This window comes from Mastomys coucha, unplaced genomic scaffold (assembly GCF_008632895.1).
Source record: "Mastomys coucha isolate ucsf_1 unplaced genomic scaffold, UCSF_Mcou_1 pScaffold21, whole genome shotgun sequence".
NCBI lineage: Eukaryota > Metazoa > Chordata > Mammalia > Rodentia > Muridae > Mastomys > Mastomys coucha.
In genome coordinates this window covers 129,478,120-129,497,604 of record NW_022196904.1, presented here as the reverse complement: position 1 = coordinate 129,497,604, position 19,485 = coordinate 129,478,120, and the positions used below count along the sequence as shown (strand labels likewise).

The following is a 19,485-nucleotide window of genomic DNA, read 5'->3' as shown; positions in this document are numbered from 1 at the left end:
GTCAGTGACTGGGGCTCAGAAGAGAGCAAGATTTATGCTTAAATGTGATAACAGTTCTAGGGAAGACTGACAATTAATTTTAAGTTTAAAGAAGTTTAATGACATCAATTTGGTAAATGGGGACAGGGAAGAATATAGTCTCTCAGGGTTATACCATACTTTGAACAGATTTATGACTTCAAGGTCATCTGGTGCTGGGTTAGGGGTCACCACAGTCTTCCACTTCAACTTCAGCATCAACAGCACTCAGAAAACAAACAGCTCCATCTATATTTAAAGAGAGAGACACCCATTTGTGGCCTTGGTAATTAATTCTAAGTACCAGGCACCTTTAGCACCTGATTCTCTGCTGCAGAATACAGACACAGTAGGGTGGACTAGAAAAATGGATTGTGCAACAGTAAAATTGATTCATATACTAAATCTACACTCCCCAGCCCATCAGGATCTCTCTCTGGCAGACATCAGGTCAGGTGCTAAAAGGACACTGTACACAAGTCAGAAAGGACCCAAAGGAAAAGCAAAGTCCAAACTGACTACATGTCTACTCAGCAGAAGGTTCTGAAGACCTTCCTTAAAAGGACAGCAATTGGACTGGAGAGATGGCTCAGCGATTAAGAGCACTAACTGCTCTTCCAGAGGTCCTGAGTTCAGTTCCTAGCAACCACATGGTGGCTCACAACCGTCTGTAATGGTGATCCGATACCCACTCCTGGTGTGTCTGAAGACAGCAACAGTGTACTCACATACATGAAATAAATAAATAAATCTTTATTTTAAAAAAAAAAAGGATAGCAATCTAAAGCAAAGCAGAAGTGAGGATCCAAGACTCAGAGAACTAGATTTTAGATCCTTTAAATGTTAGCATAACAGAACTTCTTTATGTGAACAGAACAGCAGGAAGGGCGCCCCAGACTTCAGGGAACAGAGGTACATACCAGTCAGGGTCAACAGTGCCTAGCCTCCATATCTTCCCCAGGGCTGTCCTTGGGCTCTTCTGCATCATCATACTCCTCATCCTGCACTAGACTCTGGGATGCTGCTGGTTCCTCTTTTTCATCCATAGGGACTGTTTCAATGTATTCATAGACAGCCTCTGAGGGCAGCTCCCCCATTGCTCCAGAACCTGCAGAGATCACACCAGAACTTTTCAAAAATAAGCACAACTATAGACTCAGCCACCCACCCTCTCTGAGTCCTGTGACACTCATGCACACTGAGGTCCCACATACAGGAAAAAGCCGCACAGCACAGGTGCCCTGACTGGGACTCCACTGCTCAGGGCACATGCTCAAATGTCTGGTGTATGGCTTATGGGTCTTAGGTCCACATCTCATCTCCTAAAGATCTCACTTCAGCATAGCACAGGTGATGCTGAGCGACACAATGGAGTCCTATCCTGTATATGCAGAATGTCCTCAGCACAGTAGAAAAGCCCAGGCTCCACCAGATAGTAATAACTCATGGATCTCCAAATACTAACTCAACATTGACTATCATGGAGGCCTGTCAACATTCAAGACAGTAATTAGAGCAGAGAGGTCCTGAAATAGCTGGAGTCTCTCAAAGCTTCTCCCAGACTCCTTCTCCACCACCACTGTAAACCATAACCATGGTATTTCTTACCCATGCCAATGGCTCTGCTGTGACACCACTGAGCAACCAGGACCAGAAAGACTATGCCCAAGAGGCAGCCAAGGACCAGACAGGCAATCTCAGGCATGGTCCAGAACTTAGGAACAGGTGGAGGAGCTGAAGAATTGCCTGCGAAGCACAGAAGCAGGTAGAGAATTATCCACTATGTACCTGGGCTGCCTGGGACAGGCTGACGCTGAGCCTGGAAGACATCAGACTCCACATGAGCAACTGAGGACAGCTTGTTATGCCATGTTATGTCGATGAATAGCTGCTCTGAGATGATCTGTGTTTACTGGGCAAAATGCTCCAGGAGAAAAAGCCCAAGTGCTCAGGCCCAGAAAGTCCATGTGGGTGTCTACAGTATTCGCTCTGCTCTGCTCTGCTCTGCTCCGCTCCGCTCTGCTCTGCTCTGGGCAAGGTATCCAAAAGGATACAGTATACTCAGGCAAAACTGCACAATCCTCAAGGTAAGGCTCCTAGAAGCAGCTGCTCATGACCCGGGAGTTTGCTCCCCCATGTTTTCCCATCCAGCAGGCAACAGCAAAGATAAGCAGTTTTCATCACAGACTAGAGGTCCAACCCCACAGGCTTATACCTGACACGGAGGGTGTGCCCGTGGCATGTGGTCTCTCAAGGGTTCTCAGGAAAGGTCAGAAAAGAGTGCCGCTGCAGGCTGTCCAGGTAATGATGGATACGAGGAAAGAAGGATTCACAAAGAGCCACTTACCTGATGCCATGGTTGCAGGGATACCTGCAAAAGAAATGCAGGTTGGGGAAGTATCACCACCCTCGGCAGAGATGGGCCCATCCTTTGTGGGTGGCAGGCAATAGGCTATGCAGAGCTGAGGGTGGCAGACATCCCTGGAAACACCAGTGAGACCCTGAACACTGGAGTCCCGTGCTCAAGAATTTGTCTGAGTAGAACAAAGGTGAAAATAGCCAAAACAAATCAATCCGGCATCCCTCTTCCCACCACTGCTGGCTGCCTCACTCACCTAGGCAGTGCACACCAGCATCCTCCTTATGGGAGCAGTCTCCATATCCCCAGGGTTCTGCCTGGCAGGCTCCCAGAGACAGCTCACTGCCTCGGCATCCCACTTCATCCAGCCATACAGGCCCTGAACCAGGGCCAAAGGCGGCATTCTGCAAGGCAGCTACAGCTGGGCCACAGCCCAGCTGCCGGCACACAACTTCTGCATCAGCCAGGTCCCAGGAGTCATCGCACACTGTGCCCCATGAGCCTCTGTGCCATAGCTCTACCCGTCCAGAGCAGCCATTCTCACCCCCAAGCACACGAAGTGTACCTTCCTCTGGAAAGATGGTCAACAGTCAGGGCATGATGTTTTCTGGCTAATGGGTTCTTAGGAAGCTTATGGAGGAAGAGTTACCTGGGCAGCTAAGAGTTGATGAGCAGTTGGTAATCTGTTCCACATCCTGAGAAACGTCTGTCTTTTCTGTGTGGGAAATTAAGAATGTCACAAGCTCAGGAATCTAAAATCTAAAAAATTCTTTCTTTCCCATGTGCTCTCTGTCTCCCCATGACAAAAGGAAGTGAACCTAGGTTTCAGAGGACATCCACAAAGCCTGAGAATTCCACACTGTTTCCCTGTGTCTTTACAAGAAACGGGAAGCAACTGGAGCCTGAGGTAGTTCCATATGAGCCACACCCAGCCCAGAGCACCAGTGAAACCCACAGTCCAGCTCACCTGCACATGTCAACCAAGCTTCTTCGCCTTTGAGGCAAGAATGTCTGCTCCAGGGTTCTGAGGGGCACTGCCACAAGGACCTGTCATGCTTGTCCCTGCACTGAATGGACTTCAACCAGACAGTCTCAATCTTAGACGAGCCCCTTGGCCTGGCCAGTAGTTGCCCTTGGGACCCACAGCCCAGGTGTTCACACAGAACCCTCAGAGAGGCAGCATTCAGAGACTGGCAGACACCACCCCAGGTCCCATTGTAGAAAACTTCCAGGCGTCCTGCGCATGGCTGACTATGTTCTTGCAACCTCACATCAATGAATTCTGCAGACAGAGAGGCTACTCAGATAGGCACAGTTAGAGAGGGCTGGCCATGTCAAACGGGACCTGTGGTACCTACCTGAACAGATGACACCTGCATCCTCCTTGTGCCCACAGTCCTGTTGACCCCAGCCTCCTGACTGGCACTCCCATAGAGCAGTCTCCTCACCCAGGCAGCCCAGTTCATCCATCCAGATGTGCCCAGTTCCTGCTCCAAAGTGGGCGGCCCCGGGGGCACTGAGGGCATGGCCACAGCCCAGCTGCCTGCAGACGACATGGGCATCCTGCATGTCCCAGGCATCATCACATACAGTGCCCCATGCACCCTGATAGAATACTTCAACACGCCCAGCACAGCGGCTCTTACCCGCTGCCAATCTTATGCGCAAGCTCCCTGTGGAGAGACCCAGTCAGAACACACTGGACTACATGAACAAGGCAGGGGTGGGGGCAAGTGGACACCTCACACTCACCTGAGCATACCACACCTGCATCCCGCAATGACCCTGCATGAACCAGCAGAGAAACAGACACTTTGCACTGGGTCAGGTGGGTCTCAGAGCCCAAGCAGTGCACCAGGCTCAGCCCCACAGGCATTGTCCTATGGCTCGGTGCTGGAGCATCATAGGCTAGTTGTGCCTCTCCACACCCGAGCTGCCTGCACACCACAGCAGCATCACGCAGGTCCCAGGCATTGTCCAGCACACGCCCCCACGCGCCATCCAAGAAGACCTCCACTCGGCCATCACAGTGACTCTGTCCATCTCTCAGCCGCAGGGCATCCTGGAGACCTGACAGGGAGAAACTCTGTAGGGCAGAGGACTATTACACCGAACATCCCCACCTACCCTCACCCTCCCGAACCTCTCATACCTCTAGCCACCTTCTCCTTCCCAGGCTCAAGGCCGCCTGCACTCACCTGAGCAGAGAACCGAGGCTGAATTCCCCAGGGCGCATGCCTGGGCCCCCAGGGTGCTTGTTGGGCAGCTCAGTAAGTGGGGCTCTGTCCCCACACAGTGAAACACATCTGTCCTGATGGGAGCTTCCACATTTCCAAAGTGGCCTCCTTGGGGTGTGGCCTCTGCATAGCCACAGTTGAGCTGGTGACAGAGCACGGTGGCATCTGCTAGGTCCCAGTTGGCAGCACAGAGGGGTTGCCAAGTATCCTGTACCAAAAGCTCCACACGGCCCTCACAGCGGCTGCTGCCATTGACCAGTCGGAACTCTAAGGGAGAGTTGGAATCAGAACCCTGTCCACAATCCAGAGCTGCAGACACCCACACACAGTGAGTTTCTTATAGACAGGACATATGCAGTCTGGGCCCACACCAACTAGCAGGACAGTATCTTTGCACAGCATAAGTATTGAAAGCTAAGCTGGGCAGCTCCAGTGTCCTGGCCTAAATAACTCTATCACTTGTCCCCAAATCCTTACATCCTCACACTCCCACACATCTTCTCTCCCTAACTCAAGGGTCATGGTGGGAAAACTGGAAATACCAATTTTTTTAATTGTATACAGAACATCTCTACTGAAATGAACACACAAGCAGGTATGAACGCTAGGCAATTAAGTGCTCTGGATTCCAGTCAGTGGAATACAGTAGAAAATGAACCTACAAAAAAACTGTTTTGTGTTTTCTTTTCTGGTCACTAAAGGAAATCTCTATGAAAAGAAATTCCAAAAGCCATATACCACACATACTCTACAATCCTAAGCTTAATATCTTCAGTCTGTTCAGAGCTAATGGAGACCATGAGAAAACTTCATGTCAGGATGATGTCCCTGAAAATGTCCCTGAAAACTGAACCTCAACAAACTAATGGGAATGAGGAAACGAACCACAAAGAAAGCACGGGGCTCAAGTATATAAAAACCTTTGCTATATCTGAGCAGTCCTTTCCCCAAGGCTGGAAAAGAAAAGCAAACACATGAGAGGAGAGAAACATCAAAAAGAGGCCACAGAACTTCTGGGACAGAGGACATAATTCTTGAGCACCCACCCAGAGCTGTCCATCCATGGTCATGACAGCCCATGACTCAGACTATTGGTTCTACCTGCACCATGACAACACACCCTTCTAGGCTGTGATCTGACTCACTTTCCCCTGAGCAGGTTAGTGCAGCGTCCTGATCATGGCCACACTGGTGTCCAGGCTCTCTCAGACAATGGAACAGCAGTGATTCGTTGCCCACACAGCGAAAGGCCTCTGTCCACACAGGCCCTGATCCATAGCCAAAGTGGGAACTCCCCAGTATGGATACAGCAGTGCCACACCCCAGCTCCCTACAAACCACGTGGGCCGTGGGCAGGTCCAGGTCATCATGGCAGACAGTGCCCCAGGTAAGTCCTCGAAGAACCTCCAGGCGTCCTTCACAGGGGTGTATACCACCTTGTAGCCGGGCCTCCACGTGACCTAAGGACAGACATTGGATGAAGCAACTGAGGTCAGGCCACTGGAGAGAAATGGCCTGATGGCAGCCACCCAGTCCCCCGGTAAGGAGTAGTCTAGAGAAACATGAGCCCCCATGTCATCACAGGCAAGGCAAATGAGTGCAATCCCAACAGCTCCCCAACCCCAGAGTACATGAGCTATGGGCAGAGCACCCACTACAATGACACTGTTTAAAGACACCTCAGAACCACCCTGGACCACTTACTGGTAGCAATGGTGTCTGACTACACTATAAGAGAGAACATTCCATTGGCTCTATGTCTGGAGGCAGATGGGTAGAGCTTCTTTCTTCATCTCCAAATATCTAACATCTAGACTAAAATGGGTAGGGTAGGGTAGGGTAGGGCATTAATGCCTCTGCATACCACTGGGGTATTGGCTGGACAGTAATACGGCTTTTGGAAGTTCACATTGAATTTGCACTGCATAGTGTCAGATTTGTTCCCAAGAAGCTCGTGAATTTCTGTTCCTGCCTTCTAGTTCATGTGCCATGGTGGGCCCTGGAATGTTCCAGAATGGTTGGTTGCACATTCTAGCTGTTTGCACAGAACATTTACCCCCTCTTTATGCAAGTCATGCTTCAGAACCAAACCATGTGTAACTCTTGGATCTGCAGACCCAAGACAAGGACTGACACCTCCAAACACCCAAACAATGACCATCTGGTGACACAGGATAAGAAACAAATCCTGACAGCTCAGAGGCAGGCACTTTCCCAGAGTCAGCTGTCAACTTCTCCAGCTGGATGAAACATACACAGAGCTGTGGTAACATCATCACTCTTTCTGTATTCTTGAGCACTAGAGGCAATGCAGTCATCTTCTTCTAGTGAATAAGTTGTGGTCTAAGCAGGGAGGGCAATGGCCAGGACAGCCTGGAACAAGATACTGGCTCAACCACCCATTTGGCTCATTCTCCCTGATCATTGATGAGCACTGTGAAGAGCGATAGCATGGAACAGAGTGTATCCAATGAGGACAGAGTGACATGGAGCTCCTTTTGGGCACAGAAGGAAAGCTCCTACCTAGTCTGTTGCAGGATATTTGGTCACAGTGTGAATACTGAGATTCTGTTATTTGCTAGGGGAAAAAACTTTCTACTTGTGGTGTGGCTCAGCCCTTAGCACACACGTTGAATCAGCACCCATGTTTGAAAGTGCTGTCTAATTGAGTGGCAGACAAAGTGATGAATCAGAGAAAGACTTGACAGAATAGGACATTTCCGACTCTCATGAGGAGAGAGAGGAAATGGAAACTAATTAAGAAAGCAGGGTAGAGAGAGAGAAGGAGGCAGTTTTACTAGGAGAGTTTTACAAAGACAGGTTGCAGGGAAAGAACAAACTAGACACAGGTAAATACAGAAAAATGAAAAGGATTCAGAAGAATAGAACATATTGTCAAAGTTATATGAGGCCAAGCAGAGCAATTCAGGAGAGGCAGAGAGAGAAAAGCCATATTGAATCAGTCATCTTGGAGAGGAGCTTGAGCCAGAACTGAGCTGACCAGACAGACAGAGTTCAGGAAGAACAAAAAGGATAAGCTTATTCAGCAGTAAGTCTCAGAGGCTCAAAGCATTCTAGGCCTAAATAAGGTTTTACAGAGGCTAGAAGCTTCCACAATTAGGCTTAAGTTAGCAGCCTGAGGCATTAAGCTTCAGAGACAATTACATCAGGAGAGTAAAGTTATTTATACACTGGTCTCTCACCAAGAGCTTCCAGGGAAATGAGATGCTAACTCCTGGCCAGACTTTCCCCCAAACACATGGGCATCTGTCTCAGTGACCCTGGTGCCAAGGCAAAGAATGAGTTCTAGGAAATAAGGAGGTAATAGTATCCGTTTGATTCACCTGAACAGATCACCACCACCACTGCCGCCACACTGGCACTCACAGCTATTGTTAGGCCTCCACTAAGTACTCCCAGAAAGTGGCCTCTTGACTATGGCACTGGGCACCATATAGGCAAGATATCACCACCTTATCAGGCCTCATAATATTCTGGAAGGCATAATTGTCTTCAAGCCACTAAAGCTTCCTGAAAGCTCCATTACTCTCCATGCTGTCCCCTATACTCTACTTGAAGGTGGCTCTCATACTGGTTTATAACATACAAGTGACTCAGGGAATAATTTCCATCTTGTCCTTCAGGGTCAAGGCACAGGACTGGGTAAAAGACTTTAAAGGTTTCATTAAGAATGTTCAATGGTGGTATCTGGGCTGGACAGTGCCCTGAGCAGACCTTGGGTGAAAGCTCTGCAGCCAGTCCCACAACACCCAGAGGAAGTGCCACTCCCAGGCGCTCTAACAAGCCCAGGATCACAGAATCACAGAAACAGCTTGACTCTGAAAAGTTCTAACATAACAAGAATCACAGGAAGGACAAGATCCAGTCAGGTTTAGCAAGGGCAGGTAGCACTAGAGATAACCAGATTTGTGGTGGGGGGGGGGGGGGGAGCATAAGAAAATAAACAACACAAACCAAGGTTACTTGGCATTATCAGAACCCAATTCTCCCACCATAGCCAGTCCTAGATACACCATCACACTGGAAAAGCAAGATTCAGATATAAAATCACTTCTCATAATAATGACACAGGACCTTAAGAAAGACATAACACCCTCAAAGAAATACAGGAAAACACAGGTAAACAGCTAGAATCCCTAAAAGAGGAAACACAAAAATACCTTAAAGATCTACAGGAAAACACAATCAAACAGGTGAAAGAAATGAACAAACCCATCCAGAACCTAAGAATTGAAATAGAAACAATAAAGAAATCAGAAAGAGAGACAACCCTGGAGATAAAAAACCTAGGAAAGAAATCAGGAGTCATAGATACAAGCATCACCAACAGGATGCAAGAGATAGAAGAGAGAATCTCAGGGGCAGAAGATACCATAGAAAACATTGACACAACAGTCAAAGAAAATGCAAAAAGCAAAAAGCTCCTAACCCAAAACATGCAGGAAATCCAGGATGCAATGAGAAGATCAAACCTAAGGATAATAGATATAGAAGAGAGTGAAGACTCCCAACTTAAAGGGCTAGTAAATATCTTCAACAAAATTATAGAAGAAAACTTCCCTAACCAAAAGAAAGAGATGCCCATGAACATACAAGAAGCCTACAGAACTCCAAATAGACTGGACTAGAAAATAAATTCCTCCTGTCACATAATAATCAAAACACCAAATCACTAAACAAAGAACTGTCAACTCTCTTGTTGAGTGGGCCATAAGTGCAATTAGACACCAGCTACTTCCTACAGACGTGAAAGTGCCACCTCTTGCACCTTACAGATATCTTGCCACACTGGTCATTGTTGTGGTCATGTGTTACATAGGGAAAGGACTATTAATTGTTTCATTCCCTTGGCAGTTTTCATAGTACTTTCTGGTACTATGGAAAGGGGGCTTTCAGTTTAGATCAAGCTCAGTCTGATTCCTGTGCTCCAAATATGTGATGTCATTAGCAATAGAGGCTATGTTCAACTTCTGGGAGGTGTCAAGGTCAACAACAGTAGCTAATATTGTTTGGGGAGTAACTTGAAGTATCCTGACAAGCTACTTGAAAGGGTTTGTGTGTGTGTGTGTGTGTGTGTGTGTGTGTATGTGTGTGTGTGTGTGTCTGGTACAGTTCTTGTGAGGAGTATAACTTTGTTTAAGATACCTGTATCATCTTCATATCTATCTATCTATATATACATATTTGGTTTCTGATGATATATATATATATATATATATATATATATATATATATATATATACCACTCATCTCCCCTTCTTCTGTGTTGACTTAGTGTCTCCACATTAGAACCTCCTCTATCCTCCCCCTTCTTTTTATTTATTTATTTTTATTTTTATTTTTTTTTACATTTTTCCCCTTCTGTAGGTTGTATGTGTGAGAGGTATGTCTGCATAGTTTTGGTATTAGAATAATGCTGACTTCATAGAATGAGTTTGAGCATGATCCCTCTATTTCTATTTTTGATTTCTAAAAAATTATTTAATTGTTTTTTACAGTCCAGATTTTATCACTGTTCTGCTCCACCCTCTGACTGGTCCACATCCCATACCTCCCATCCCCACTCTCCCACAATCTCCACTACCAGACCTCCCCTCTCCCTGGGGCCTTCAGTCTCTTGAGAGTTAGGTGCATCTTCTCTGACTGAGTCAAGACCCAGCAGTCCTCTGCTGTATATGTGTTGGGGGCCTCATATCAGCTGCTGTATGCTGCCTGATTGGTGGCCCAGTGTCTGAGAGATCTCGGGGGTCCAGGTGTCTTAGTCATCAATAAATTCCTTTACTACATAGAGACTACCATAAGTTCTGCGACTCTAGAGAACCCTGACTAATACACTAGGTTAGTTGAGACTGCTGGTCCCCCTACAGGGTCGTTCTTCTCCTCAGCTTCTTCCAGCTTTTCCCATATTCAACCACAGGGGTCAGCAGCTTCTGCCCATTGGTTGGGTGCAAATATTTGAATCTGACTCTTTCAGCTGCTTGTTAGGTCTTTTGGAGAGCAGTCATGATAGGCCCCTTTTTGTGGGCATACCATAGCCTCAGTAATAGTGTCTGGCCTTGGGGTCTCCCCTTGAGCTGGATCCCAATTTGGGCCTATCACTGGACTTCCTTTTTCTCAGTTTCTTCTCCATTTTTGTCCCTGCAGTTCTTTCAGACAGGAACAATTATAGGTCAGAGTTTTTGACTGGGGGATATATACTTAGTAGAAGAAAACCACACAAAACCCACATAGAGGGGCACAAGCCTCATATCAAGAGCTGAGGACATAGTTGTATGCCATCTCTATCAAAACCAGAGCAGGTGCTTGGAAAGTTAGAAAATAAATCCTACCATTCTCATAGAGATGAGGATTCCTAAAAACCTGCAACCATATGAGCATCTAGACACTTGCTTCCTTGTTTCAAAACTTACAGCAGAGCTACATGAACCAAAGCACTGTGGTGTGGCATGAGGCTAGACATTGAGATCAATGGAAATAGAATTGAAAGTACAGAACCATCTTGCATGATCATGGTCTATATGTTTCTGAGAAGAGACAGTGGCTACTCATAGAGGAAGAACGATATCTCAAACAAAGTGTTGGGGAAACAGGACATCCATACCGGTTTCACATAGCCAGTATGCCATACATCAGAAACAAATGTGAACCTGAGACCTATGGTAGCCCTGGACATGGTGCTGAAGGACAGCAGTCTTAACAGTCTTAACAGCAGGTGATGCCACAGGACTTTGGACTTGCAAAACGAAGCTTTAGATTTAACACCAAAGCACAAGGCAGAAAACTGTTTGGAATGAAGTCAAGCTGAGCTATGTATACATAAGGACCTCATGACAAGGGGAAATAATGTACATGGTGAAGCTGTGAGGTACATGCCAACAAGGTCTGCTATAGGAATATTCCAAGTCATCAATAATAACCAAAACACCTAACCCCTATTCTGATATCTGTGACTGAGTTGAGCAGTTTTCCAAATGTATCCAAAAGTGAACAAATATGAAAGGCTAGAGAAGAAGGGGATGGGAGGTTGAAAAAAAACAAAAAAACAAAAAAAACAAAAAACAAAAAACAAAAAAACAAAACCAAAAAAAACAAAACCAAAACAAAAAAACAACAACAACAACAACAACAACAACAAAAAAAAACCTCCAGAACAGAGAATGTTCTTGCTGGCTGACTCTTCAGTTGTCCATTATGATCATTATGAACTTTGATCCCATTAGTCACCATTAATCCTCCAGTGTGTGCTGTGCAAAAGACAAGGAAGGCATAAATGCTGAAGCCTCAAGTGCATCAATAAGTCTCTGTCCTAGGAAAAGTCATGCCTGGAGGAGTCAAGAAGGTCAACACTATCCCTCATCAGGAGTCAAGTGAGAGCAAGTGTTCCAGGCAGGAAGAGAAGAGAGAGGCCTAGAACTAGGGCCATGGTGAAATCAAGAGTTTCTGAAAACAGTGAATTTATGAAATTCTTAGGCAAATGGATGGATCTGGAGGATGTCATCCTGAGTGAAATAACCCAATCACAAAAGAATATACATGGTATGTACTCACTGATAAGTGGATATTAGCCCAGAAGCTCAGAATACCCAAGATACAATCCACAAACCACAAGAAACTCAAGAAGGAAGACCAAGGTGTGGATACTTCATTCCTTCTTAGAAGGGGGAACAAAATACCCATGGAAGGAGTTGCAGAGGCAAACTATGGAGTAGAGACTGAAGGAAGGACAATCCAGAGACTGTTCCATCTGGGAATCCTTCCCATATTCAATCACCAAATCCAGACACTCTTGTGGATGCCAGCAAGTGCTGGCTGACAGGAGCCTGATATAGCTGTCTCTTGAGAGTCCCTGACAGTGCCAGACTAATACAGAACTAGAGAATCACAGCCATCCATTGGACTGAGCACAGGCCCCAAGTGAAGGAGCTAGAGTAAGGACCCAAGGAGCCGAAGGGTTTGCAGACCCTTAGGACGAACAACAATATGAATTAACTAGTGCCCTCAGAGCTCCCAGGGACTAAATCACCAACCAAAGAGTACACATGGTGGGACTCATGGCTCTAGCTGCATATGTAGCAGAGGATGGCCTAGTCTGTCATCAATGGGAGGAGAGGCCCTTGGTCTGGTGAAGGTTCTATACCCCAGTGTAGGGGAATGCCATGGTCAGGAAATGGAGGAGGTTGGGTTGGTGAGCAGGGGGAGGGAATAGAGTGGGGTTTTTTTTGTTTTTTTTTTTTTTTGGTTTTGTTTGTTTGTTTGTTTTGGGGGGGAGGGGAAACCGGGAAAGGAGATATCATTTGAAATGTAAATAAAGAAAGTATCTAATAAAAAAAGAGTTTCTGAAAAGGACTAACAATGATAGCCATTTTAAGGAATCAGGTATTAAAGGATTGTGCACACACCTCAAAGGGGCCCAAGTAAGAGCAAGGACCACTCACTCTGATGCTTTGCCTGCTTAGATGACTCCAGTCTAAGAACCAGACTTGAAAGGAATGATATACAATCCAGTGTCCAAGCCTAGAGATGGAAGTATCAGTCAGGGACACAGGGAGCTGGCATTTGGGCCTGTAAAGTGTAGGTGCTGGTCATCATGAAGGCCCTATTGAGATCAATAGAGCCAGGATAGTGGAATAGATCCAGGGAAACAGAGACACACTTTCCAGAATCAGGAATGCCCAGCCTCTTCCATATCCTTTCCAGGCATTCTTCAGGCTCGTCCACATTGTCATGGTCCCCTGGATGTACTCGGCTCTTGGGCTTCTGGAGGCCCTTCCTCTCTCTTCCATGAGGACAACTTCAATGTGCTCATCCCAGGATGGATATTGTAGTTGGTTTGACATAATGCTGCTAATACTATGTTAATTTGGGTCCCCAAAATTGTTTTGTGCATGAATCCACACATTTGTGCCTCAGACACTGGAAGAACCTGCCCCCAGTTGGTTCTGATTGTTAAATAAAGTTGCCAGCCATCAATGGCTGGGCAGGACAGACAAAAGCAGGACTTTAAGGATCCCTGGGCAAGGAACCAAGGAAGGAGAAGGAAATCCACCAGGCCGGGAGTAGGAGAGGAAAGATTCCACACCTGAGAAGGTGTGGGACGGGGAGCACAGCCACCATGTAGGAGCCAGGGATCACAGCCCAAGAGGGCTGCCCGACTGGGCCCAGGACAGTGTAGATGGAATATAGGGTTTAGTGAGCAGTAACTCTTGAATCTCAGAGGGGTTTGGATTAGCCATGTGGAGGTTATGAAGCATCCCAGCCATTGAGCTCTTTTAGGCATATCAAAATAGAAAGTCTGTGTGTGTGTGTGTGTGTGTGTGTGTGTGTGTGTGTGTGTGTGTCTTCTATTCGGGAACCCAGAACACTGGGGTGGGTAGTGAGGAATGTGCTGCTGCCACTGTTGGGATCAATTTGAGTACGCAATGAGTTACTGCTACAGATGTTACCCTGACATTCTATAACCTACAGAGATCATATCACAACTTTCCAGGACAAACACTGCTGTAAACTCAGCCACTCTCCCTAGGGTCTGAAGCTTCCCATACATGCTGAGGCCCAACACATAGGGATCAGACACTGACAGCATAATTGCCAGGTGACCATACTTATTTATATGCAATGTCTACAGCATCCAGCTCACAGAGGCTGAGTAGATCATGGGAACCAGGAGGTTTGGTCCTTCAAGTAGGACTACAAGTGCCTAGAAAGGTGTTGGTCAGTAAGATTGGGCAAGGGGTGGAAATTAAAAAGCTCTGCTTTATACATGCTGACTTTAATTTATATCTATATACTCTATTCTTGCACATTGACAGGAGAGTAGATTTAAGCTGTTCTCACCACAAAGAAAAGATTCTGAGGTAACACATATATTATGTGCACTTGATCTATTCACAATGTATACACATATTAAAACGTTGTGGTTTTGACAGGAGTGGCACATGCCTGTAGCATCACTTGGAAGGTGGAGGCAAGAGATTCAGTAGACTAAGTTATCCCCAGCTACCAAGTTTCAGGCCAACCTGGGCCCGGTCTCAAAAGAACAGGAAAAACCACATTATACACCCTAACTGTATATAATTTCCTTGAGTAATTAAAGAAATAAAAAAATAAAACTTAGCATTACTAAATTGAAGAGATTAACACCTCAAGAAATTTTAAAAAGACAAAGGCAATATATTTTAATTAAGTATTGACAAAGAGAAAGTCCTGACACAGCAACAGAGAAGTTGCTGTTCATGTATTCCAGATTCACAGGAAGACTAATAGCCAGTGTGTCCTCAAAAGCAGGAAGGTGAGAACCAGAGAGAGGAAGAGAATCCCAAAGAGCTGGAAAAGTCAAACAATGGTCTTCTTTTTATCTCAAGCAATACTCCTCTTTGAAGTAAAGGGTCCTGAAGTTATGTGAGAAAAAAAATCCACTGGCATATATATACCTAAAAAAGCATGAGTGCTTTTATTTCTGTGATTTTGAAATGCAACTTCTGTTTCTCTTGCATGATATAAAAAATTAATGCATACATCCCCATTTAAAGATACAAAATATGACGTTATAATTTATGAAAATGGCTTAAAATGGAAAACAAATAACATAGGAACAGAATATATATGTGTATATATGCATATATACACATATATATTGTAAAATTTTAGAAGTCAAGTTGATGTTAACTCAGAGTATACCATTATAAATTAAAGGCATAAAATGCAGTAGCAAAGTAACTCTAAGAAAACAATTTTGAAATATATTCAATCTCCACTCAATTGTTAATTACAATGTTATTAGTAAGATCCAAGCTAGTTAACCAGCCAAACCATCTGTCATCCGATAAGTAGATAAAGAAAATAAATAAATAAATGGAAAAGAAAAGAAAAAACAAGAATGTTTTCAAATTAATAGCTAAACTTTACACTAGTGAAGCAGAGGGAGGGAGGGACCTGGACGGAGAGGGGAAGAGAGGAAAAGGGGGGCGGGATCAGATATGGGAGAAGACAGGAGGGAAGCCCAGATGACCAGAAGAATAAATGGAAATATGCAGCTGGAGGGAGGGGGTGTTGGGGCCAGGGTGGTTGGGTCCTCTAGAAAGTCCCAGAGACCTGGGATGTGAGAGGCTCAGTGGTGATGACCTTAGCTGAAATGCCCAACAGTTGGGAGATGGAACCTGAAGAGACCACCTCCAGTAAATAGACATGGCCCCCAATGGAGAGATGAAACCACCCACCCATCTTCAATATTTTTGTCCCAGAATTGTTCCTGTCTAAAGGAAATGCAGGTACAAAAATGGAGCAGAGACTGAAGCAAAGGCAGTCCAGTGACCAGCTCAACCTCATCCCATGTGAAGGCACCAAACCTTAACACTATTACTGATGCCATGTTGTGCTTGCAGACAGGATCCTAGCATGGCTGTCCTCTGAGAGGCTCTACCAGCACCTGACTGAGACAGATGCAGATACTCACAGCCAGCCGTTGGACTGAGGTCAGGGACCCATGTGGAAGAATAAGGGGAAGAATTGAAAGAGTTGATGGGGATTGGAAGCACATAGGAAGAACAACGGTATCAACTAACCCAGATCCCCCCAGAGCTCTCAGAGACTAAGCCATCAACCAAGGAGCATACATGGTCTGGCAGGTAGCTCTTGACACATATGTAGCAGAGGACTACATTGTCTGCTCTCAGTCAGAGGATGTGCATAGTCCTAGAGAGACTTGATCCCCCAGGGAAGGGAGGTGTCAAGGGGGTGAGGTGGAGGAGTATGAGGGGGTGGTGGAGCACCGTGGAGGAGTATGAGGAGGTGGTGGAGCACCCTTTCAGAGGCAAAAGTGAGGGGGGATGGAGTGAAGAACTCTGGGAGAGGGAACCAGGAAGGGAGGCAACATTTGGAATATAAATAAATAAAATCATTCAATAAATGAAAAGAAATAAATAAATAAACACCATTACTATATTTTAAAAAAACTAGAATAGAGAGAAGTACATGAGAAATAGCTCTCTAGCTCTGTATATGCATAAGCATTATTCTGCTAAAAAAAAAAAAAAAAAGCCCGGCAAAGACATCACAATAATAAAAAGTTACAGACTAGCATCCTAAAGATAATGAAGCAAAAGTCTCAACAACATTGAAGAAAACAGAAATCAACTGTAAATGGGATGACATACCAGGGCCAATTATGATTTACTTCAGATGAATGGAAATCTGCAACTGATGGAGGTAAGGAGGTCGGGGGATGAGACAGACTTGTGATAAGGAAGGTGCCCAAGAATCAGTGAGGGTGACCTTATCTGTGACTCACAGTACTGGGGATATGGAACCTGAAGAGGCCACCTCCTATAGCCAGGCCAGAATTCCTGGAGTGGTAGGAACACCAACCCACCCACAAAGCTTTTAACCCAAAATTTATCCTGTCTACCAGAAATGTAGGGACAGTGGATAGAGCAGAAACTGAGGAAATGGCCAGGCAATAACTGGCCCAACTTGAGACCCCTCCCATGGGCAAGCACCAATCCCTGACACTACTAATGATACTCTGTTATGCTTGCAGACAGTAGTCTAGCATGGCTTTCCTCTGAGAGGCTCCACCCAGCAGCTGGCTCAGTCAGATGCAGATGTCCACAACCAAACAGTGGATGGAGCTTGGAGATTCTTATGGAAGAATACAGGGGAGGATTGTGGATCCTGAATGGGATAGAAACTCCACAGGAAGACCAACAGAGTCAACTAACCTGGTCTCTTAGGTCTCTTATAGACTGAACCACCAACCAAAGAGCATACATGGGATGGACCTAGGCCTCCTACACATATATAACAGATGAGCAGCTTGGTCTTCATGTGGGTCCCAAATAAATGGAACGGGGATATCCCAAAAGCTGTTGCCTGTCCATAGGATATGTTCTGTTAGCTGGACAGGCTTATCTGGCCTTAGTGGGAGAGGATACACCTAGCCCCAAAGAGTACCAGAGTGGGGGGATTTCTAGGGGACCCCCATCCTCTCAGAGGAGAATGAGACAGGGAAGGGGAAGAATTGTGTGAGGAGGTCACTGGGAGGGGGCAATAAGTGGGATGTAAAGTGAATGAATAAATTAATGAATGAATGAATTAGGTAGTTAGTTAATAATATTTATCTAACAAAGGCAAAGTTGATTCAATACGTAGAAAACAACCACCATAATACAAAGCACTAATACATCAAAGGGAAGAGCGGTGATTATCTCAAATTGTGTACTTAATATAGTTGATATCCTTAAATTATTCAAATGTATCACCAAAGAGTATTTAGAAAGAGAAAGCACTGCAGTTAGCCTGTGCTCAAGCATACAAGACTAAGACTGAAAGCCTTGGTCCTAAGATCAGGGACATGAGAAGCTTGCCCATGTTCATAGCACCCACTGAACACTGGGAGCAATACAAAAGAAGCCAAAAGAGGAAAACCAGAAGAAAGGAAGATGGTTTGCCAAACTAGACAGAGCAAAGATCTATTCAGAGATGTGCAGAACTCATATGTAGAAAATCTAGAGGGCTTCACAAAGAAAGTAACAGTGGTAACACACTAACACACTACCTTATAAAATTGCAGGATGCATATAAGCACAGACATGTAAATTATTTAGATAATGATTATCTTGTATACTAGTACTGAAAAGTCAAAAAATGTGATTAAAAAGTCCATTACATATTAAAAATCTAGCAATACATTTCACCCAAGTATGAAGAAGCTGTAAAAAAAACATCAAACTTTGCTTTACATAACAAAATAAATCTAGATCCCAATCAGGAAATTTAGCCCTGCCCAAGAGACTAAGTCAAGGGACAGCGAGAAAGGAGAAAACCACGGGACACCTGTGACACCGTGAGACACAACAGATTTTCTAGGTGTCCTGGCCCACAGGTTCTTGGGAAGGAAGCATACAATAAGAAGCCATTGAGGCCCTGTTTTCAGAATCCTTTCACACAAATCTTGAAAATCAAACATTCGTGTACACACATCCAACCTTCAGCACAGGGGGCCAGTTAGGCACTGTATGACTATTCATCATTTCTCTTCTTGCTATGACCAACTCTCTGAAGAAGATAAGCAGAAAAAGGATCTACTTGGGTATTAAGTTCAAGGAGATGCAGTCTACCAGAGAGTGAAGCAGGCAAGCTCATTGCATTCCTAATGTAGAAAGAAGCAGAGAAAAGACTGGATGTAGGTCTGGGCTCTAAAACCTCAAGATCCACCTTCCCCTAGTAACCCATCTTACCCAGCCAGGCTCCATCATCTAAATAATCTACAGCAGTGTTATTAGTTGAGTACTAAGTGTTCAAAAACACGAGATTCTCCATTCTAGTTGTCTTTCTGGGAAATGTTGAAATGGTCATAATTGGAACAGAGAGGAAATAGCTAGAATTGATTATGTAACCATAATCGCATTTGGTAGAAATCTTTGCAATAGTCACTAAGTTGAAGTCATAATTTCTTATTTGCTACAGAATTTATCTTGGTACAGAGTCAAGGTTTTCATTGGTATAACTTTCTTCTATTGATACAAAAAAATTAAAAGTACAAGACTTGGACCCAGTTCTTCTATAATGTCATTACAAACTGATCTGAGATGTTTAAGCCCGTGAGTTAAGGGCCAAATAGCAAATTCATGGTTCTGAGTTTATTGTTAGGGTGTTTTCTGATGATTTAATTAGAAATAGCTGAAAGTGGTTGATGGACAACAGTCCAGATTACAAAGATAGTTGGTTTTCAAAAACATCAGAAATCCACAGAATGTGACAAGCATCAAGTAATTCTCAGAGTTGTAACCTGAATACCAAGAGGGCATGTACAAGCTCCAAGGTGTTCCCTGAAGTGCTACAAGGCAGACAAAA

The 19,485-nt window shown here is 45.0% G+C and overlaps 1 protein-coding gene across 1 annotated transcript in view; it reads right to left on the bottom strand.

Moving 5' to 3' along the window:
* Positions 1-202: 202 nt before the first annotated feature.
* Positions 203-19,485, bottom strand: part of LOC116100955 (scavenger receptor cysteine-rich domain-containing protein SCART1-like) — a 41,691-nt gene continuing 22,408 nt past the window's right edge. The window contains exons 4-14 of the mRNA XM_031384653.1: positions 5,760-6,074; positions 4,576-4,881; positions 4,130-4,447; positions 3,736-4,050; positions 3,345-3,659; positions 3,027-3,092; positions 2,634-2,948; positions 2,366-2,389; positions 1,627-1,764; positions 939-1,126; positions 203-267 (exon numbers count right to left, since the gene is read on the bottom strand). Of these exons, the coding sequence (XP_031240513.1) occupies positions 948-1,126; positions 1,627-1,764; positions 2,366-2,389; positions 2,634-2,948; positions 3,027-3,092; positions 3,345-3,659; positions 3,736-4,050; positions 4,130-4,447; positions 4,576-4,881; positions 5,760-6,074 (2,291 nt within the window). The 3' untranslated portion in view covers positions 203-267; positions 939-947. The remainder of the gene's footprint in view (positions 268-938; positions 1,127-1,626; positions 1,765-2,365; positions 2,390-2,633; positions 2,949-3,026; positions 3,093-3,344; positions 3,660-3,735; positions 4,051-4,129; positions 4,448-4,575; positions 4,882-5,759; positions 6,075-19,485) is intronic.